This window comes from Ips typographus, linkage group LG4, assembly GCF_016097725.1.
Source record: "Ips typographus isolate SLU linkage group LG4, UJ_Ityp_2.0, whole genome shotgun sequence".
Classification (NCBI taxonomy): Eukaryota; Metazoa; Arthropoda; class Insecta; order Coleoptera; family Curculionidae; genus Ips; species Ips typographus.
Window position 1 is genome coordinate 5,550,517 of NC_138425.1, and position 23,335 is coordinate 5,573,851.

At 35.1% G+C, this 23,335-nt stretch overlaps 2 protein-coding genes across 4 annotated transcripts in view; both read right to left on the bottom strand.

Moving 5' to 3' along the window:
• Positions 1-786: 786 nt before the first annotated feature.
• On the bottom strand, positions 787-2,307 carry LOC145727499 (putative dimethyladenosine transferase). Its single transcript, XM_081977084.1, has 4 exons — positions 2,143-2,307; positions 1,368-2,080; positions 978-1,084; positions 787-908 (listed from the first exon to the last, which is right to left on the bottom strand). The coding sequence occupies exons 1-4, from the start codon at positions 2,198-2,200 to the stop codon at positions 866-868; spliced, it is 921 nt and encodes a 306-aa protein (XP_081833210.1). The 5' UTR covers positions 2,201-2,307; the 3' UTR covers positions 787-865.
• A 2,870-nt stretch (positions 2,308-5,177) lies between these two features.
• The window catches only part of unc-5 (netrin receptor unc-5), a 137,861-nt gene continuing 119,703 nt past the window's right edge, over positions 5,178-23,335 (bottom strand). For all 3 annotated transcript variants that reach the window (XM_081977066.1, XM_081977067.1, XM_081977065.1), the window contains 3 exons: positions 7,599-7,745; positions 7,271-7,528; positions 5,178-7,215 (listed from right to left, as the gene is read on the bottom strand). In XM_081977066.1, coding sequence (XP_081833192.1) covers positions 5,864-7,215; positions 7,271-7,528; positions 7,599-7,745 — 1,757 coding nt within the window. In that variant the 3' untranslated portion in view covers positions 5,178-5,863. The remainder of the gene's footprint in view (positions 7,216-7,270; positions 7,529-7,598; positions 7,746-23,335) is intronic.

The window sequence follows — 23,335 nt, forward strand, 5'->3', positions numbered from 1 at the left end:
CCAGTGCATTCGATAGCTGAGATAATTTTAGAACATTCTTATATCATTTTGTGGGATTGGTTGATATCTCGGGACATGTTTGGGGGTTTTTCAATTTTTGATATACAAACGGAATTACGGGGTGGTTTCGAAATAGACAATTTCTTATAGGGTACCTACGTCTACAACAGAAATGCGTTTATTAATCAACAGCCTATGTTCCTAGTTCAATTTTTAATATGAATATTTTAATTAAAATTAATCTCAGGGTTCCTGCAGTACAGGGTAACATATAAGGACGTTTAAACTTTCGGTAATTATTGTCCTATAACTCCAATAAATTCTTTCCATTTTGCGCAACACTAAACAAAGGTTTCATTAACCTCATTTTTGGTTACTCATTTTAAAACCATTAAACGTTTAGTGTTAATTATCTCATTAAAATTAGTCCTGGTATTCCTGAGTAATTTATAAAAAAGTATGTTTTTTTCAAAAACACGCCGTAATACCTTTTGTAGACCAAAAATGTAAAAACCTACGTTTTTTTTGACCGAAAAACAATAATTTTTGCGTAATAATATCGCATTTTAGTGGACATTTTTTCAAAAAGAAGGGGCCTACAAGGACAAATAACTATCATTTGATCCAAATCTGTATCTGTTAAAACCAATATTTGCAAAATGACAATATACTAGGTTTTTAGTTTGGCTTTGAAAAAGTAATACCGAAGACAAATCAAATCAAATATGTCACAATGTTTCAAGGTCTCATAAACAAAAATTACATACAAAAAAAATTATACAACTCTACAATAAAAACAAAATTTATATTAATTAGACAGTCTTCCTAATTACATTACCAAACAAACTTAACATAATGTGGGTTGCTATGAAAAATGAATTCCTTCACTGTTAAATGCATGAAGTAATCTGAAATTTACGGAAATTGTTAGCAGTAGTATCAGAAGTCATTATTAAACATGTTTCACAACAACTTACACCATAAAGTCATCCAAATCCATAACTCTGGCCCTTTTATTTCCAGCATCTATTGAAGTCAAAATACTCTCTATTTTATCCTTCATATTAAGGTCTTCAGGAATTTCCTGGAAAACCAAGTCATTTGTAATGATATTTAGTATAGGGTACTTAACATAAATGCTAAAAAGCCAAATACAAATTACTTCCATTTAAGCCTCATATCAGCCTTAATATGCATTCACAAAAGCACATTGCAGCTTAACTTACGTGTTTTCTATTTTGCCAAAAGAAACATTAATCACCAAACACTACTAAGAACTAAGTAGTTGTTATCTAACCAACCCATGCTGTTACTTAAATACCTCTACTTAAAGCCTAATAATTTTTTTTATAAAGCATACTACAAACCTTATTATGCAAGTTGCAATGCAATTTATAATTTTTTTCCAGTGTAGTTAGTACAGCAGTCTGTTTAAACACACTGCTAAGAGTTTTATTTTTCCTGATAAAAACAATTCTAGTAAGGCCATCCCATTCTGTATATGAAATAGGAGGGGGTGGGTTCCTAGGCTCTATCCGTACCACTGAAGATTCAACTTTTGGTGGAGGCCTAAAGTTATTTTTGCCCACTTTCATTAACATATCAACCCTAGCAAGAAGTTGGGTATTTACAGACAGTCTGCAGTACAGTTTATCACCTGGTTTGGCAACCAATCTTTGTGCAAACTCTCTTTGAAACATCAGCACTGCACATCTAAAGAATGGCCGGTGCAATAAAAGTTTAAACACCAAAGGTGAGGAAATTTGATAAGGCACATTGGCAACACAAATATTAAAGAATGGAAATTCTTTTTTGAGCACATCGCCCACTTCAATTTGCAGTTTGTGTTGTAAATGTGTGCCTTGGACACGTTTTTGTAATTCCGCAACTAAACGAGTATCAATTTCACAGGCAATTACTTTCTTGGACTGTTCCAAAAGTTTTACAGTCATGTTACCAGTACCAGGACCTATTTCAAGAACAGTGTCAGTGGGTCTTACTGCTGCTTTTTCAACCATTGAAGTGATCACCATAGGGTTTTTGAGAATGTGTTGTCCAAAGTCCTTATTGAACATAATTCCTGCAACAGTTGAGAGTGTAAACTCTACATTTCATAAAGACTTATGCATGTAGGGAACTTACCTTGTTTGGCCACTTCATTGTGGACTCGACTTTTCTTTTCTGGTTTAACTTTCGGCATTATTATTATTACTAAACGAAACTACTAATAAGTTTAAATATGAATTAAATACATAACAACAAAACACGCTCAACAAATTTAGGGTTATGTTATGAAGATTATTTGAGGTTATATACTTGTTGTCAATTGTCAAAGAAAAGTCAAATCTGCTTTTTAACCCATTAGCGCCCAGATTTTTTTTTTTTTGAATATGTATTTTTTGATACACTTTTACGGAAGATTGGTGTTGTCAAGACAAGAAATCGTGATTTCCTAATTTTTTTTTGTTTTAGTATTCGAAAAAAACACTGATACCATTTGGTATCCGTGGGCGTTTGAGAACATTTTTATTGACAAATAATAAAAAGATACATATAAATGTAAACATGCAATAATATGTAAAAAAAAAATCTATTTGGTGTGATAAGGGGCAAAGCACTTGATACAAAGACCCACGTCACACTTTTGACACATTGTTCTGCCAAAAGATTTACATCCTATTCCGGCACATCTACGTCGGTTACACGAGATGACAAAATGGTCCATTCGATCTAATCTTATGTCTGGAATTAAATTCCTTGAAAGGCTGATCCGTCCAGCAGCTTTTGCTGGAGTTTTATATTTTGTTAAATATATTTGGACTATCTCCCTTCTGAAATTCAATGCTGAAATTGGTTTATTTTTTCTGCAAATATACCAAGCATTGTGCAACGCGGCATCAATAAGCCATGTAAAAATTGGCCAGTACCACTTCTTGCCTCGGATTCCAATTCTATAGGCAGCAACTGCCTGGTCCATAAGGTCGGTACCCCCCATGTTTTGGTTGTAAGCAGCTACACAGTTAGGGCGAGGAACCAACACATGTTTTTTTTCTTTTTGGCAATACCTTTTTACCGTTCCCTCTGGCTGAACACCGGCATTTGTAGAGGCTATAGTGACAACTGAATTGTCCATCCATCGTACTAACAATATACCGTCATTTTTTTCGATGATATGTTCATACTCTCCACGTTTCTTTTTTTGAAACTGGTTTTTTCCGGTAATTGGACATGATTTAGATATTCGATTTTCTCGAATTGTGCCAACTGCCCCATATCCTAAATTTTTTAGGTAAGCTAACAAATTGAAGCCGGTAAATAGATTATCGATATAAATATTATACGGCAAACGTGGTTGTGGTAGCTCTTTTAGCATCAATACCATTGGTGCTGCGCATTTTCCTACTAATTTGCTTATGTCGATGTCTGCTTTAGGGTCATTGCCCTGGTATAAATCAAAATTAACCAGATATCCATCTTTAGAATTGAGGGACCACATCTTATATCCGAAGCGAATAGGTTTGCCACGGATGAACTGCTTACATCCGTGGCGTCCATAATACTTTATCATCGTTTCGTCGTAGGATAAATCCTGAACTGGGTGAAAATTGGCCAAACACTTCTCTTTTATTGCATTCATAAGAGGTCGCAATTTCCAGGCTTTGTCAGCTTCATTTATATCAGTATTATCTGCCATATGAATAAACCTCTGAATTTGTAAAAATCTATTTCTTCTCATCGCATCAGATACCATTTTATTGTGAACATCGTCTTTCATATCCCAGAATGATCGCTTTGATGGTAGATTGTTGTACCCACTAAGAATAAGGATACCGATAAAACAGCGAATTTCTGAATCACTAATTCCAGGATCTGCTTCATTTTTAAATAGGGCATATTTTCGTGTTTCTTCCGTAAGGAACTGAAAAACGCCATCATCGAAAAAAAGTTGAAATAGCTGAACGGGTGACATATCCTTATACATCGAATAATCTGACTCAAGAAATTGCCGATTCATTGGTTGTATATCACCAGAAATCCACTTTGGAATGGGTTTTTGAGATAGGCGATCTGTAATCCACTCCCGATTTCCAGGATGTAACAAAACATTATCTGTTGTTGCTGAAGTTGAAGGCATTACATTTACTGGGTCTCTCAATCTTTCCTGAAAACAAAAGAAATTACTTGAGTATTAAATTTATGTTATGTAAATTTTACCTACATTTTCGGGTTCGTCATTTACACTGGTTCCACCTACTCTGTCATTGTTCAGTAATTTTATTTCAGCAGGAGCTCGCAATTGACGACCTGAAATATGCGAAATGTGAAAAAGAATAATTATAAAAAGTAATAAATTTATATTACCACTGAGATTATAAAGCATGCCCCCTTCGTCTTCGTCCGCAGAATCCTGGTCTGTGTCGACAGTAGGCTCTGGCGGTTCCAGAAATATTTCGTCGACTTCCTGAAGCAAGTCATCATCTTCATTTATCATATCCAAAGCTTGCGAGAGTGAAAAACCTTTTCTAAAATAAAAAAATAATAACAGTTTTACAATTATGAAACATGTCACTATTTATACCCAAAACGCCCACAGATACCATATGGTATCAGTGATCTTTAGGACCCTATAGTTCACAATATGTTGCGGAAATTTATTTAATTCCAATCCAGAAGTATTGTGTCATTGATAAGCAATAACATAATGTATTACATGCAATATAAAATAAAACAGGGAACATAAAAAAGTACTTACGCCCATCGAATGTCCATATTTACGCGCACAATAAAATCAGCCGATGCAAAACACGTGCACACCAATACCAGAACTGTTTCCAAGGGCTCTGCCTGCAGCTGAGAGGTGAAACAGACTGTGTACGAAACGAAAAAACGCGGCCACACGAGGTACTTACTTCAAACGACACTACGGCGCGCTGTAGAAGAGGGAGATGATTTGTGATACCATATGGTATCCGTGGGCGCTAATGGGTTAATAAAGAAATAATCTCCTATAACCTGTTTCACGCAACCAGCAATACTTCAATCTGATTGTCGTTATACTGGGTGATAGTGTTCTCAGAAGAATCTCAGCTTTAATTTTTTAAATCATGAAGATATTATAACAATTATAACATCAAAGCGGAATAACCAGTAGGTAATAATTGGAGAGTAAAATAATCTTTAAAGTCTTAATATAATATATTTATTGACCATTTATGTACATCTTCGACTTGGTAATATCTAAATTTAAATATCATTATACATGAGTCAACGATAATTCTAGGCGCTATGTATACGTTTTCTTTGTACAAAACATTTCTAAAATATCTAGAAAACTACTTTTGATTTGTTTGTATAAAACTCTACCTTGTATATGCATAGAAATAATTTTAGTTGGATAATCGCCATATACTTACCAAAATCGTTTGTTTTATTATTAGGTTTCAAGCGAGGATTTTGCCAAATAGGCCGTATTGCCTATTACATTATAGGCTCGTCCTCACTGTTTTATAGATTTCTTTATAGCTAGCTACCTAATAGTTGGTGCCTATTAACGAGTGTAAAAGTAGATTTATAGAAGAAAATTAAAGTAGCATTTTAAGTAATTCAATTGCACAAAAAATTGTTTTTGTCATACGACTAACTTTAACATATATCGCAATATTTAACAAATTTAAAAACAAATTTATTTCGATGAAAGGAATACATATAATTGAATAATTCATAACTCTGCCTAGCATTCTAGATGTACTATGATTTGCACTTGAGTGATCATCATATTCGCAAATGCTCATTTGATGTTGATATTGTTAATGCAACAGTTCAGAGCATATGAATAATTCGTACAACACAAAATAAAAATATATTACAACCAATTGGGTCCCAAACAAGTATCGAGTACATTTGCAACGTCAACGCGTTCCATATCGTTAAATATCCGCCTGAGTTCTGTTAAAGCATTACTACCCCTATTTCTGGCCTCCCACAAGTCTAAGATACAATCAGTGGGTGACGGTTTAGTAGCAAAAAAGTTTATATACCTATCCACATTTAAAGCATGTGCCAGCATACGCCAGTCGTTTCCTCGTTGAGTTGGTGGATCCAAACAATGGCACAACTGTTTCCGTATTTGTTTATTCAGTCTAAAAGTAAAATCGTCACACGTGGAAACGCCACGATCAGTCACTATAAGATTTTTGGCACTTGATGAGGATTTTTTTGAGTCAGTCGTCCCACTGTTTGGGTGGAGTTTTGGCACTTCGTCCCTGCAGCAGACGTCGAACACTTGGTGAAAGTCGAAACCTTTCTGAAAGACGCGCATCTTAAAGCTCAGTGGTGTTCGGCACACTTCGTACGATTCTAAAGTGAAGCTGCAATGCAGACTGTTGCTATTGGCTTGCCAGACGTGGGTAAAAGGAACTTCTTGATAGCTGCTACCTGGCTTAGCCTGCCACCCATCGCTAATTCCCTCCAAACTGAGACAAAGAGCGTTACCACCATCTTGGAAGGTGATCGAACGGGGTTCGTCCAGTAAATACCCCCCGAGTCTTTTTTCCTGACCAAATACAGTTTCCATCGAACTCTCAGTATCTTCTAAGATATACACTCTAATACAATAGTCGGTGGTGGTCTGGAAACACAGTTTAGGAGCAAATACTGCAAGTTTCAGTCTTTTAATAGCATTTCCTGTAACGGATTTTCCAACTACTACAAATCTAGACAAACATTCCGTTACTAAGTACGCGGAGTCACTGTCCAGTTGGCAGAAAACATTTGTGTTGATTGTTTCTTGTCCTAAAGTGACGGCAGTCTGCCACTGAGAGTCACTACAGTCGCTTTGCAATACTGAAATTGACCAATTGTACCGGTTTAACTCTGCACAGTGTGGCACCCTAAGTACCACAGCCTTGTTTAAAGACACGTTAGGTCCGCAGGACACTACAGGACTGAGCTGAGTCAAATGTTCTGCTAGTTTAGGTCGGAAACAGTCTTCGTTGAGAATAGAGAGAAATATTTCCTGTTTTCTGCTTCTAGACACAGCCCCATCTGGAACTAAGAGGTTGACTCCTGATTCCGGAAGGTTCAGGAAGGCACCGGTGTGAGTAACTGTAGCACTAGTGTAATTTCCGCTTGTTGTTGGTGTGACTGCGTACGCCGTTGGAAGAGATGAGATTGGCAAAGTAACTTGTTCAGTAGCTACGTCGTAAGTGGAATCAGCTAGAAATTTAGAATGTCAGAACTTGATAACTTGGTTAACTTGGATGTGACTTACAATTGTTCGTAGAGCCACTCATCAGACTGCGCTTGCCGCTAGATGACTCTAGTGTGGAACTGGTGGCCGGCGACATCTGAATATCGGACGCAGAGGCCAGATGGGGTACGTCATAATGGTGCTCCGATACCGATCTGGTTACCGAAGTCGCCGGTGTTGTGAACGGGTACTCGTAGCAAGCGGCTACCGTCTGAGTCAGATCTGGCTGCAGGCTGAGCGACTTCTTGTCCTGTTCAGGAAAAAATTCTGGATGGTAGTCTGAAATAGGCAGAAACGTAGTAGTAATTGTTTGTTTTTAACTTCTTCAATTGTCCTTTACGCAACTTACCACTAGCTGCCATGTTGCACAAACTCTGATGCTGCCCTTTCTTCCTATACAAACGTATGACAAAGAAAGACAAAAGGCATACTAGGAATATTGCCACGGTCAGACCGATGTAAAGCAAAATATCGTTCTGAGTGCTTTGGATGTTAGCTGAAACAAAAAAGGAAAATAAGAACATTTCCGGCCAATACCATAACGACGACAATCAATTTATCGCAAATCCATCATTCGATTTCGAACGAAGGAAGTAGAAATACACAGAATAACAAACTGCAAGAACAGTTTAATGCCTCGAGCTATTCCCTCGTGGGAAATGACGGAAGAAAATTCGTTATTCCCAGTTTTTGCAAGCGCGGTGTGTGCCGAGTTCATTTAAGAAAATCCGATAAGTAAACAAGATTGCCATAGAGCCGGCTTTTTGGGGGCGAAATATAAGCTAATCTGGTTTAAGGTCAGGCGCTTATGTTTCTTTTTTGATGTCACGAAACCGTGTTCATGACAAAGAGTTTGGTGCTATGACAGTGTAAAAATTCTGGTTAGTCTCAGTGCAGTGAGCAATCATTAGAATTGTGTCAAAGAGCAAGTTAAAACTCAGGAAAAGAACCTTTAATTTGTAAACTGCTGCTTATCAATGTGGTTCTATTAAAAAGTAGTTCATAAATCAGTATATGGAAAAACAAGCATTAGCACAATATTTTGAGATAATTTTAGGAAACGGCAATCAAATTAATCTGATCAATAAATCAGATGGATTAGGGCCAACTGGATTAGATTGCTATCATCAAAGACCAATATGATTAATTCAAACTTAGATTGATATATCGATCGAGTTAACCCGATTATAGTATACCCGAAAATCACAGATTTACGATAACAGAGGACATTGAGGTTTAGGTACTCTTAATTTTTTTTCTTTTTTAAGACTTTTATCTAATATGTACTCTAAAATTAAGAAGAATTAGAGAGAAAAGATGTAGTCGTTAGGTAATAGACGGTCCAATTTTTTTTCTGATTAATATTTATTTATACAGCAAGTGACTTAAACCATTTTTTATTCACGTGTTTTATAGTTTTATACTATTTATTTATACAGCAAGGGAATTAAACCATTTTCCACGAGCGTAGCGAGTGGCCTAAGTTCTTCGAGTGAATAAATCGGTTTAAGTCACGTGTTTTACAAATAACTATTACTAAATTTCGACGTCTTATATTTATTTAAAAAAAAAACAAAATTACAGTTCTATTAAACTTCATCGCGCTTCATAGTTGTGACATTGATGTTTGCTTGTTTACTTCTGAAAATAAGTAAATGTAATTCAGAGTGACTTAAAACAATTTTAAACCTCTAGTGAATAAAAAGTTGTTTAAATCGTTGCTAAGCCTTGAATAATTGACTAATAATAGAACGAAGTTTAATAATAGTTAATAAATCAATAAATGAAACCAATTTCTTATAATTTACCCTCTAAAATGGTACATTTTCTGTTACTTGTTCCAACATTTAAATAAACTGTTTTTCAACATAAAAGTTGATTTTTCTCGAAAAAAATTAACTTTACAGCCTATGACCAGGTATACTTTTTTTGTGTAGAAAATATTGGCGGTTCAAATGGGTGTTTTAACACCGTACTTTTTCCAGTAGCGTAGAAGTTGGGGAGAAAGAACACCCACTACCCTTTCAAAACCTTCACCAAATATGATTAAAAAAAACGCACAAAACATAGATTATTATAGGTAGCAAAAGCTGGTTTCTGTACGTTAAAAGCTTTTCGTGGTTTGTGTATGCAACCATTTTTTGGACCATCAAATTCAGTCAATTTTTAAAGCGCAGGGAGGAAAAGCTTGTATAGAAGACATCCTGTAATGTGCTGATTACTGAAATTGTATAAAAATAAAGTTATTAATGGTGGACAATTTTGGTGTAAAAACATTTGTTTTGAATTAATTCTATTATTGTGCTATTCATATTTCAAAAATTTAAATTATTTTCTCTGGACTGTCGAAAACACTATGAAAGAAAAAGGGCAAAAGTAGAAAAAAATCAGGAAAAACAGGCCGGGAGTAAGCAGATAAATTCCAAAGTGTCACTTTCAGCGCAGCTTATTTCCCCGTTTCCTTTCAGTAATGCCCTTCTTCATTCCGTTTTATAAAAGGATCACTTTTGTGTCATTTAGCAATGCGGGATGGAGCTACGAGTTATGAATAATGAATTTTCTAATTTACGAGCGAATCCTTTACTAAACTATACGCATATATTACTATTCGGATGGTATGTCTAAAAGATTCAGTAAATATAGAAAATGTCATGTGATGGCAATATTCGTGCAATAATACCAACCACATGGGTTTTATAACTTCGAGCTGGAAGAAATAGAGAATATCGATCATTTAGTCGAGATTTATGTGAAAAACATTGAATCTTAATTCTCTTCATGACAACGTAAATAAACCGCTCGCCTGGCAAAGACATAAGTTTATTCATGGAGCTGGGTGTTTGACCTTTGACAGGGAGATTGCCATTGGAGTTTTTTTTGAGCGAGGTAGTTTTATCGAAAAACTGGGAATAAATTTGGAGCTGAAACCGGAATCGCAAGGGATGTTTACAGTCAAAGGAAACAGTGACCGTCTCTTGATTATTTATTATTATGGCGCTTATAGTACGAGAATCTCATTGTGCTCCACGGAATCGGCCCTTTATGGCCTTTTTTATTACTCGCTCGTCCTTTGGATGCTTCTTAGTTAATGGATATTACGGATTATTGGAAGCCATAAGTTCGATTACCATTACTATTTCTCAAGTCATCAATTAACGTTTAATTGCCTTGGCTGGTACTTTTAAACCAAATTTGCTAACGAGACTTTTTTAATTGAATTATCAATAGGGGTGACCACCAATCTTGCCTGGGAATTTAATAAGGATCTCTTTAACGGCCATTTTGGCGTCTAAATTTTAAACCCCAGACCGATGCAAATTTCGTATTCAGCGTTCGCTAGTCGCATAAAACTCACCCCCTTCGGTCACGTAATGAACATTTCCGAATTGTAAATTCAATACCGAGATTTATGGTCAAACTCTCCGATTTACCGAATTGATTTGGGCATCTCTGATCTTTATGCAAGACCCGAGAGCCAAGCCCGCACAGCAAGAAATCGAGAAACTTCGTTGTTTTCATTCGTAGTCGTCGCTTCATTAACCCGCGCAATTTCGCGTTTTTATTCATCCGTAATTATTTCCAAGTTTCTGGAATTTCTGCACACAGTAAATCACTCGCTCTGTAATTACCTGGAGCGTTGAAAAACTGAAAGGACTGAAGTCGCGCCAAGTGCCAGCTAATTAAGCCGACGGTTACGCGTGCAACTTTACGAAAACGTTCGGGCCGATGCAAAATTCTCCCTTATTTAAAAAAAGCAACCGACCAAACGAAATCTGCTTTAGACGTCCTATTCGGCACCGGCTGTTCAAGGAGCCAGGAAGTGAGTGCTTCAATTAACATGAGAGCCGCACGTGCATACGATATTGCCACATTTAATTATTTAGAAGCAATGGCGGTCGCATTAGGGGTTTCCCGTAATGGAAAATTGCATTACTCTGCACTGACTGAGATAATGTGTAATACGTCGCTTTCAGAAGCGGTTTCAAGTACCTAGTTTAATCATAACTGAAAGCTGCATACATCTCTCGTTTATCTAATAGATTAATATTAAACACATAGATTAAGTGAAGGTACGTTAGTGGAAATGTGCTGCATTTCTATGACAAGCCCTCAGCTACTTTTGCTTTAAATAAGAAAAAAATAGTTATTCTTATGTGATTTGCTATTATACTACTACTCATCAAGTTATCAAGAGAAAGACCTGTAAAATGACTAGAATGTGACAAACTCGTTTATTGTCAGCTTCTTCTGTCACATTCTATCAACACTTCTAAGAGTTCCGTTCTGTGCTTTCAAGGATTAGACCCCTGAACAGTTACAGATTGCTACAGTTAAACCAATATCTAAGGTTCTTAAGCCAGGACACATGACATTTGCCAATGCCCGGCTTTCCACTAATCTTCACTTGGACTATCAATTGGAGAAGTGTCTTTTTCTGTCCGTTTATTATATGACCTAGGTATTGAAGCTTTCTTTTCTTTATGGTGTTAATGACTTTGAGCTTCTTCTGCATCCGATCTAGCACTTTGGCATTAGTAATTCTGTCGGTCCAGGAAATACACCACATTCTACGGTAGCACCACATTTCAAATGCTTGTAGTTTGTCGATGTGATTCTTCTTGAGGGTCTATGCTTCAACTCCGTACAACAGCGTGGAAAAAACGTAACAACGCAGTATCGTCATCCTAAGTTCCATGTTAATATCCCGACTCGTAAATAACTTGTTTTCAAATAATTTGGCCATTTCTATCCTCGTTCTTATTCTCTTGTTTGGTCTCAAGAAGAATCAATATTTTCAGCCTTTCTAATTATGGTTGTATCATCTGCGTAAAGAACAAAATCAGACGAGGTGTACAGCCTACTAAGTCATTAATATAAATAATGTGGAAGTACTATAATAATGTTATACAACTGGATAAAATTTACAGGAAATACTTAGTTTAACATGAGTTTTCAGAAAGGTTTCGGAAAAAAGGAAGTTCAGTTGCCTGGTCAGCTAAAGTTTTAGATTTGATATACAGATATTTCATATCATTGGCTTACTCGCATACATTATAAACACGCGTATACATTATACAAAAACTATATAATACACAAAATATATCTATAATACACTACAAATTCAAAGCACTCCTTCGATTCAAAAATATTATATTAGAATATAAACAAAATTTTTTATAGCGCACCTACACCCAGAATCTCCAATCTAAACTTACAAAGTTTATCACAGAAAATTCTCAACTATATCGGTCGCATCCAACTCTCCGAGTTTGCAGCAATTTCAGCATTTTAACTTTACCGTATTGATGAGATTTCGTATTAAGTATTCCGGAGGACAAGTTGGCAACTTGGAAATGGACTTTCCGGAAAGAGTTTATGAGAGAATATCGATAAAAGCAAATAAACATTCCGGCAAAAAGTTTTATGATAACGTGGAAATGCAAACTTTGAAATAGCAGATAGAAAAGAGTCAAATGCCTGATTTATAATTGTGTTTGTGTTACGATAGAATTGAAATGGTTTTAAAAGGAGGATCGTCACAGCTGTCCGATTTCGGAGACAAAAAAGGGCAATCTAAAACAACTAAAGTAGTTTTTTAGATTAGGACACAACATTTCGAGAACCCGCATGAACTGAAAAACGACCGCCCAAAAGGACGATAACATCTGAGAACGCTTTAGGGGCGAGTTTCTAAGAGAGTTTACCTCAAATACGGCAAAAACAAACCCACTTGTCTCACAAAGCTGTCCGAAAGAAAATGGCAGAAAACCCCACTTTGTTAACCGTTGTTTTCCAGCCCTTTTGCGAGGCCATTAGCTGTTTATGATGAGTACTCATCTTATGAATTACTTACAGGTGTCAATTTCCACGGTACGTAATTAGATGAAAATATTACCTATAGAATTTTATGTTTTAAGTTATTGTATTCTTAATACAAGTTTAAGTGCACATTTCTGTGTGTAGTGGTAGAATAGTAGTGTTCCCTTAATGGATTTTTGCATTAAGACAAATTGTAATAATTGCTCTACATTGTGTAATAGGAGTATGTTGAGGACCTCCATAGTATTTACGTACTGGGAAGTAATTATTTCCTCTCGAACGGACGCTTTTTATTAAATCCGCCCTCTCTCAGGACACATTTTCACAATTGCCCAATTTGTGACCATTGCCGTCCCAGCTCTAACCTATTAATTAGGCAATTTATAGCGTCGGTCCCCATGCTTCATTAAGCATTTCGTTAACACGCGACTCCTCTCTTTGATCTATCGTCGCATCTTCTGGTTTGGACGAATAAAAAGAGAAAGAGGGGCAATTGTTTCAAGTAACTACCGTTTCAAGAGCTCAGATGGTCGCGATCGTGAGTGTGATTCATTGGGGCAAGTTAAATCCTCTTGAATAAATTTTATAACTTTATTAAGCGAGAAACTGTACTCGTCCCTGGAAGTGTGGAAATCCGGGGGTTATTTTCGAGTCGTTTATGTCGACGCCATTCTGTTGAGGTTTTATATGATATACTTAAATCTTTTGAAGCTTTGAACCATGTCTTTTTTGACTGTTTCCTATGTTGAAAGGAACTTATCAATTGCGAGCTGGAATAATGTCCCATTTAAACAGAAATAAACTTTAAAGTATTTTGTAGTGTGGTGCTGAGATACAGCCAACAAAGCCATGTTACCACTTATGTTGTTTCACAACTGTCTATTAGAAAATGGTGAGGTTTTGTTTTTTGTTTATCAATCCCAATCCTCTGACCGGTTTCGCCGTATTACGGCTCATCAGAGAGAAAAAAAGATTAAAAGATTATTTGTAAAGTACGCAAATGTGGCTGTACGAGTTAAAAAAGTTTTAACTGTCACTTTCCTAGAAGAGCCCTGGATAAATTAACTTAATTGAACTATTTTTTTGACAATTTTTACCATAAATATGTTTATAAAATGCTAGTGTACAAAGTGCCACCCACATTCGATAATACTAAATTGGCAAAAGACCGGTAAACGCCAGAATTGTACAGGATTATGGATTGAATTGAAAGTATCCCATTACAACCTATATGTTTTCTTCTAAAACTAGAAATGAAGCCCGCGTAATGGTTTTAGTTACAGAGGTACGTAATGTATGTCCACAGGGTGTTTTTTGGTTGTGGTTTTTCGGTTGATATCACGAAAAAGTAACACAGTTGCAAAAATCGCAATCCTGTGTTTTTAAAAATAAGCGAGGTACCCTACAAAAGTGTCAAAAATGGGACACACTGTATTTATTTAAAAGAATTATGAATTGATCCAAATCCTAAATAGATCGACATAGACCAAAAAGACATCCGCTACATTCAAAGCCTATACTGGAACCAAATGGCTGAAGTCAGAGTTGGTAAAGATCTCACAGAAGCAAGACCAATTTGTAGAGGGGTCAGACAAGGGTGTGCTCTCCCCACTTCTCTTCAATTTATATTCTGTTGCTTCTTTCAGGAAGCCCTAGCTAGAAGACCGCAACGTGGGCGTTAAGGTGAATGGTGTATGGGTCAACAATATTCGTTATGCGGACGACACAGTTCTAATTGCAGATAACATGGAGGATTTGCGGGATATTCTTGGGAGTGTAAGGAAATGCAGTAAGAACATGGGCCTCAATATCAACACCAAGAAGACTAAATTCATGATAATTACTCGAAAGCCACAAGAATTTCAAAACTCAAGCCTAACATATGACAATCAACCAATAGAGCGAGTAACTGACCTTATTACTTTTTAAGTAAGTTTCGTTGTTTTATACCTTAATTGATTTGAATTTGACAATTTTCAGGTTCAAAACAGAACAAAAGGCATTTGAAACTTACGGGCTAACGTTAATACGTTTAACGGCTAATAGTTTCAGCATTCAAAACAATAGATAAAGGCCAAATGGATAGATAAAATCATCGTTAAAAATTTGATTACTTATATTTTTTGAAATTGAAATCGATAATGTTTTGCGGTCATGACTGTCGTACCCACCCTTCACGATTTTTCAATTTAACTCGTCCAATGCACACAAAGAGGTAAAATTAACTGGCAAACTGTTCCCATAGCATGAAACACGTTTCATTAAAAACAATATATGACCGTTCGATTAACTATTTAATAACGGCGTTATCGTTCCCAGCATGACCGTCTCCCATGCAGACTGTTTACGAGCCGCAATCAATTCGCCCCCATTACTTTTTACAAATTATAGAAAGCCCCGTCATATCGATGCTTCGTGACGTTATCTCCGGTGTCGGTTTTCATTTTCGTGAAATGTTAAAACGGTTTCGAAGAAAAGCGACGAATCATTTGCATCCATAGACTCTTGACTTTATAAAATCTCACACAATCAAGCCGCGGACCTTTTTCTCGTAAATTTTACGTTGGAAAGACAAACACGTCCAGCTATTTGTCTCTTTCGAACGCTCTCTCGAAAAATAAGCTTGTAATCTGTCCCGGCGACATGGCGAGAAAATAAGAATAAATGGGCTTTAAACGTGGCTTTTTGGTAAACGTCTTACGGACACTACACTAAGCACGGATTCTAGGACATTGTCGTTGAATTTTTAACAAATGTTTGCCAACACTCTACTATAAAATATTAACTGTTTTTTACTTTTCTTACTTGTTTGTAACTAAACGATGTCAAGTGAGAAGAGATTGAAGTTTTTAACCAAAAAAACACAGTCAAGAAAAGATTTTAGAAGAAGATCTAATCTACAAACTACAACTTTTTCCAGGAGGTAAAACATCTTGAGCGTAGTAAAGCAGTAAGTAATGCAAGATTTTTAGTGAGTATAGTATTCAAAAAGTTTATTAAATAAAATGAGGAATTAAGTTCTTTTATTACTATATTTTACAATGTAGTTTCGAGTTTAGGCTATTGCCAAACCAATTTTCCAAAAATTGCGCTACCAGAGCTGGGAATCGTTTGGTCATTCACATTTAAAACAATTTGTGGTTCCCATCAGCCATAAACAATACCCAGTCTCCCAAACTGTGTTTTAGAAGTCTTAAAATAAAGAGACTTACTTCCATCTCATTGAATGAATGAACAGGACATACACCCTTTAAAAAAAATAAACAATTATGAGTTTTTTACATCGGATTGTTATGGCAGTGCGTAATGCTGACAAACGGTTCTTCGTCAAGTAGGTACTATATAACCTAAGAAGTTCATTATCATGGCTATTTTCACTTTTGATGCTGCAGCTCTACACAACTTAATGGAACTACATTTTCTCAAGTTTTCTCCTCCTCTTTCGTTTTCTTTGTAATTGCCCTGCATAATATTCTGTAACAATACATATTTCTCTCCCTTCATCACATAGCCCACATATTGCAGATCTCTTTGCAATATCTTTTTTTCCTTTGCTCCTTATTTCCTGGCTAAAGTGTGGATGTTGTTAGAGACTTGCTAATCTCGGATAAAGGAGGAGGATTGTAGCGTTTGAATGGGGACAGATTTAAACACATAAAAACAGTAATATACAGGGTTGTTGAAACAAAAAAAACTTGAAACTTGAGGAAGCTACGACCCATCGGCACAATGTGTGTCTATATTAATAATACACAAAAAACAGCAAAATTGTATATTATCTGAAAGAATCATGAAGCTGAATGAATATAAATGAATACTCTTATGTGCTTCAATTCATGACAAAACCGATCACTACCTTGTGTAAGTAACCACAACTTCACAAACAATACGAACAAACAAACTAAAAGACATAAGAGAGCACCACGCAAAAAAACAAAGTAAACAACAGTAAACAGCTTGGAAAATAAAAGTAGGTACATCAATTTTCATCAAAATACAATTCAATTGGAATCGAAACTTTCATTCATTTAATTATAATCACCAATATCACTGACTGGGAGTATAAAATATTATGCTTATTTCCCCAACAGAAATAAATAGTATAAATGTAAATGATGTTGGATTAATTAGCTAGTTGCAAACCAGCCGTTACAATTTGAATTTAGTCTACTGTAACTGATAAACTATTTAGGAAATTAATTTTCAATTTTTGACAACATTCTGATTATCCCTATGTAGCAATTTAATATGTTAAATGTCTCTCTAAAAGTAGTTAGTACAAAAATTATAGAAATATTTGTACTTATTTTGTAAATGCAGATCATTGAAATACTGTCATATTATATACATTTTTATATAATATGTCTAGTAATGTTAATTATAAGAGGCTGGGCTTAACCCTTTCAGACTTCTAGCAAAACTCTGAAACAGTAATTCGTATTGCAGCATTATCTGCAATGAATACAACTTATTATCAAAAGTGTTTTGTCTGTCAAAATCTTCAATCCTGCATTGTATCTAATTTATGTTGGTTTGATGGTTTTTTCGTCTTTCTGGAGTAAGTGTAAAACCTTATTATATGCAGATGATATTAACCTGTCAGACAGAGAAATTAGGTTTCATTATCGTATATCATTAGGTTCAGGTATAGTCAACCACCATTTCACAAAAAAAAACATGTAATTTTTTAGACAATACCGTAATTTACACAACTTTCTAAATATAATAGTAATACGGTATCCATGCTAGTAATATTTGACCATGCACTAGTACGACGTAAACATTTACTGAATTATAGTCAGCAAGGTCTAGAATTAAAAAAAAAATGTCACTATCACCTAGTTATCTCCTCTGCAACAGGCAATTCAATTTTTGGAATTAGCAGATCGTGAAGCAATTGGCAGGGGTGCAGTATTAGGTTATCTCTCGGAGGGGCTCTTTGGGATTTTCGTGTAGCTGGGGATGGTAACAATGCGTTTAAGCCCATTACCCACGTCGTATTCGCATTACGGTGCGGTGCCATTGAATACGCCTCGGTAATGTAGCAATTTGACTAGCTTGTCGATAGTTTAATAGTATAGTAAATTACCTTACAGTCACGAGGGTGGATGCGAGTTAATAGAAAGCCAATCGCGTATTGGGCTTGCATTATTAGAATTTTATCACTGGTGAAACAATTAATGAATCCCGGAGGCGCTAATCCTGACAGTCTGTAAATATTGGCCTTTCTAGGCGTCATAACCAGCAGCGGCCAAAATGTCGAAGATAATCCGGAGTTATGACCGATGGGGGTTTGTGCAAATACGCCGTAGGCGAATGTTTGTCTACAGTTGATCCCTCTTTATTAATTTCCAAATTTGTCATCGCAATTCTGCCGTGCGTTACAATGATTCTCTCAACAATTCTGTCCGCACATACTAAGTCTCCTTGCAGTCGTTGACGAAAGAATTTCGTTAAGATTTAAATAATGCTCCCCCGTGGTTGGATCGCCTTTGTCACGCCGAGGGTTGAAAGAGCTCACAGAGACATTTCCATAAGGGGGACAAGGGTGAATACTTATATTCCGTATAAGCGAATACACGCTCTTATAAAAGGAATAAATATCTGTCTCGGCGCTTTCTTCTCGGAGCATAAAAGCCTCAGCGAAACCGAGCAACATTAGGGCTCTATTCGCACGATTTCGAAAATAAATTATAAGGATTGTATCTTCTATTACGAAACACATTTTTCTCAGATTTTTTTTGCTGTAATTTTCACTTGCTATTCTTGGATGTAAAATCATATTGTGTTAGTCAAGTTGAGATTCTCTTGACTGTGGTTTCGCACAGAAATGCCTCCTCACATTATCAAGTTTGACGTTGAGAAACATCTGTTTGTACTTTTGTGAATTTAAGGAAATGCTGCTTTCAATGTGATTGTTTTTTAGAATTACTGGCCTAAATAACTGCACTTTGAATGGAAGCTTAGAAAATATTATGCGTATTAGACTAAAAGGTTCATATCATTGTACCAAAACTACAGAATCAGGGAGTTGCAAGTCTGGAAATGCTCTTGATTGTTATAGTAAAAGAGATTTCAAATAAAATAATCTTAATGGAACCATCTCGCCCTTGTTTTGGTAATTTTTCTCTAAACTGGAACAAGTGACGTATAATCATAGATAGACTAATAAGAAAATTTATTACAAACACAAAACTCTTAGGTATGTCAGTTCATTCTAGTTTAAATCTGATTTAAAATTCAATGGTCCATATTATCGAGTTCCGCCGCTGTATTTAAGCACCTAAAGGTGACCGCATACAAATGACTTAAACTAGATAACTAATATGATAAGAACCGACTGCTCGAGTATTAATCTAGCAGTGGAGCGGCAAAACCGTATAGGACACTATATTACAACAGCACTATTACGAAGAAGTAGTACACACCTTCGGTCTTATTATCATTTAAAAACCATAATTCTATAACGGTGGGAGTTTTATAATTTCTCCTAATAGTTGCCGCGGCCAAGGCGGCACTACATTTTTAAAAGTACTACTTGTACAAGCCCACGCTCTGAACGTTCTTGTTGGTCAGTCGCGGTCTTATTGACATCAGAACGACGGTTATTAAACCGTTTTTAGATGGGGTAAAATTGGAACGCTTCGTGTTTAAAGCATACTCGAATGGCACTTCCTTATATAACGAGGTGCTCTTCAGGTGGCAATCGTCGCCTCGCTTCAGTTTAAAATTTAACGAGAATCTTTACGTCTTCCACTCTGTAATTTTCAATCTTGTTAACTAAAAAAATACCCGTTCTTTTGCAGGAGAAAGAACGAAGTTACATTTTCACAGTGACTTTCAACTAGTACCGAATAATAAGTAAATTGCCAACCAAATTACGGTTTTTACTTGAAAGGAAAGGTAGGTAATTGACACCATTACCAATTTGGAAAGAATGTTGATTGCTGCAGTTAATAACAAACAAAACACAGAATATTGTAGCATTCTCATAAGACTAATAATATCAAAAAGATAATTGAACAAGACTGATAGAAATAACTTGGTTTAATTTCTCCCAAAATTTTGATTCTATTTTTTCATCTTTCATAAGATTACTACTTTAAATCTATGGCGTATAAAGTTGTCCATTCTCTAATTTAACTTTAGTAATGAAGAAATAACCTTTGTTATGATCAAAAATATTCAGGTTTTCTTTTATATTGTTTGATTTTAACCTCCACTGATCACTTAATCACTTCAGTTTCTTGATATACCGAGTGAACTAAGTATATTGTTAGCAAGATTTTAGATAGCTAAAAACTTTTATGTTTAAATATTATTTTGACACTTTTTGATTGTTTAGTGAAATTGAAATTTTTTTTAACTATTCTGTTTCACAACCTTTCACTAGTTGATTATTCTAGCTATTTTTGCTGGATCACATTTTATAGTTCTTGTCCTTAAATCATAACAATTCTAACACAACTGCTGTATTGCTTTCACAGATTTAGAAAAAGAGAAAGAAAATAAAAAAAATTTAATAAATGTTAGTCATATTGCTTAGACCTAGAAAAGTCTGATACTAAACGGCAATAAGATAGAAACCCATTTTTCTGCACATAATTCTGTATTAATATTTTAAAACTATGGGCATGTGTGCATGTATCTGTTTGATAAAGTTTTAAAAGAAGTAATTCACTTCAATTATTCACATTACTAAAAAAAAATTAAACAAATAAGTTATGATACTGAGTCATCGATAAAAATCATTAACTCAGGAACATTCTAGACTACTTTATATTTTTCTTTAGGTTTAGAGAAAAATAGCCAGACAACTTTCCAATAATTCTACTAAATTATTAAGTACTGTGGGCAATACTTTCTCTATTCCAACTTCAAACATTCTTTGACAGTAAAAATGAACAAATCCAAACTTGCACTTTCTGAAGAAAATGGCATTTCTCGTTTATGGGTGTTTGTAGAAAGCCCAAAAGCCAAAGATAAATTTAGTGAAAGAAGAGAATAATGACTGGATATTTATTAGTAATAGTCGAGTAACTCCGCAACGTTACTCCCCCTATTGAAAGCCATTCATTTGGTACTTTGCAATCAATATATCCAACAGAGAAAACTTAGCAGACAGTAAAGAAAATAATGTTTTACAGAGTTAATATATTGTCGACTTCCGAGTAAGTCCGAGTTAAAAACGTCATAAATTCAAATCTGTATACGCAGAAATCCGTAATATCCTCAGGCTATTAGAATATCAGACTTGAAGACATGTTAACACCTTTCTATAAATACATACCGGATAAATATATTAGCATTCGTTGCCCAGTCCTGGTCCCGAATGTGCGGCAGATCATAAATTAACATGTCACAATAAAGTGGATAATGTTTGTTTAATGACGGTTCAAATAGTCCCCTAACATAAATTAAATTATCAAAACAATTTGCATTATTTCTTACACATCTACGAGTCTACTCCTTCTAGAATTCCATGTAACACAATAAGAATAAGGAAATTCTATTTGGAAGTTGAGCCCCACGTGCGTTCAACAGATTTGTTTACCAAAAGATTATAAGCCACTATAACAAGGAGGGTGTCAGTGGAAATCACGTGTTTGCACACAAGCGTCACGTCACCCCTATTATCAAAGACGTGCTCCATTTTAACACCCCATATAGGATTTCTGCAATAACTTTCAGCAGAAGCTCACGGAATTTTTTAAATAATACGGCTTCAAAATCCACTGACATTTTTTATATTAAGTATCCCTATGTGCGGAAACCAAACCAAAAATTAATATTGTCCGGATCAGACGGTTAAAGCCCCAATTTATTAGATATTCATTCATTCATCGGCGATGTTTGACGCAGAGATTAAAGAAAGTTTAATCATAACCGCACGTCTAATCCCGAGGGATTGAGGCCGGAATTGAGAATTTTTATTTTCGAGTTTTAATATTCGTTCAAAAAGAAACGGAGAGAAATCTCTGTTAAAGCGTAGGCTCGGCAAGAGCGTTATTAATACTTTATTAGAACTTGATCTGGATTGCTTACCTTTTGGATTGGAAAATGTACGCAAGATGTTTTTTTGATATTCGTTACTCAATTTTTGTTCTGTTTATTTGCCAATTCAATTTGTGTTATATCTCAAGTTTTCAAAATCATCAAATCTGTTTGTAGCACATTGATGAATAGACTTTAGAAAAGTAAATTTTGTTTTGCAATAGGTATTCAAAATGCTGAATATTGTTGGCTAAACAAAACCCCTATGAAATGTATTTATATTTTACCTTAGAAACTTCTAAAGTGACCCATTTAACAATGTTAATTCAATTCATAAAGTTATAAAAAAATCCCTAAGCATACAAAACAAGTTCTGCATGCACTTGTAGACGATTATAACCAAAAAGTTCAATTTGGAGGAAGAAGACAACTTACAGATACGGATAGAGACTGGCGATCGATTATTGAACAAAAGAAACAGATAAATAGACAATAAAATATTAGGATATTAAAATAAAATGCATACCAGGTCATTCTATAAATGAAGCTAATGAAGAGGCAGATAAATTGACTAATGTGCACAGAATCCAGGTTTTTGGGCCGATTTTTAGTGAAAATGGAAAGAGAAAAATGTCAAGAACCGTGTGATCAAAAGTGATTTTCTAAAATTTTGCCAATACTCGAAACCACCGTTAAAGAATAGGCGTCATTACTACTGTAATTAAAATAAGAACAAACTATTGCTTGTTGCCAATTGTTTAAATTAGGCATTAGGGAACAACTGTCTTAAGTTTGTGGAACTGTTGATGATGATTGATCCACATTGCTATTGTCACTGTTCTTTAATATCCCAATTGAAAACGTTAAGAATTGAACCAAACTTATTAAAGAAACTTTGATTTTAGTCATAAATAAACTTTTGAGATACATTTTCAAAAATTCTAAATCTTTGCCAATAGCTGATTGAAAGGTTTTTTGATAAAATTAAAACAAAAATCTAATGCATCCTACGTGAGTCTTTGCACGAGTCAAGTTTTAATAAAGCAACCACAAATATTGTCTATTTGATGATTATTGGATTAGTTTTGCAGTTTACAAGAATCATGATTAAAGTCAAATAATTGAAAATTGTAACTTTTAATAAACTCTAGGTTTGTTCGATGTTTTAAATACGTAAGCTATGTGCTAAAAATGTAATAAATGGAATCGAAATAGTTAAATTTGTTGGTTGAGACAGTTAATTAAGTTGTGTTTTAAAGGTTACGTTTTCAA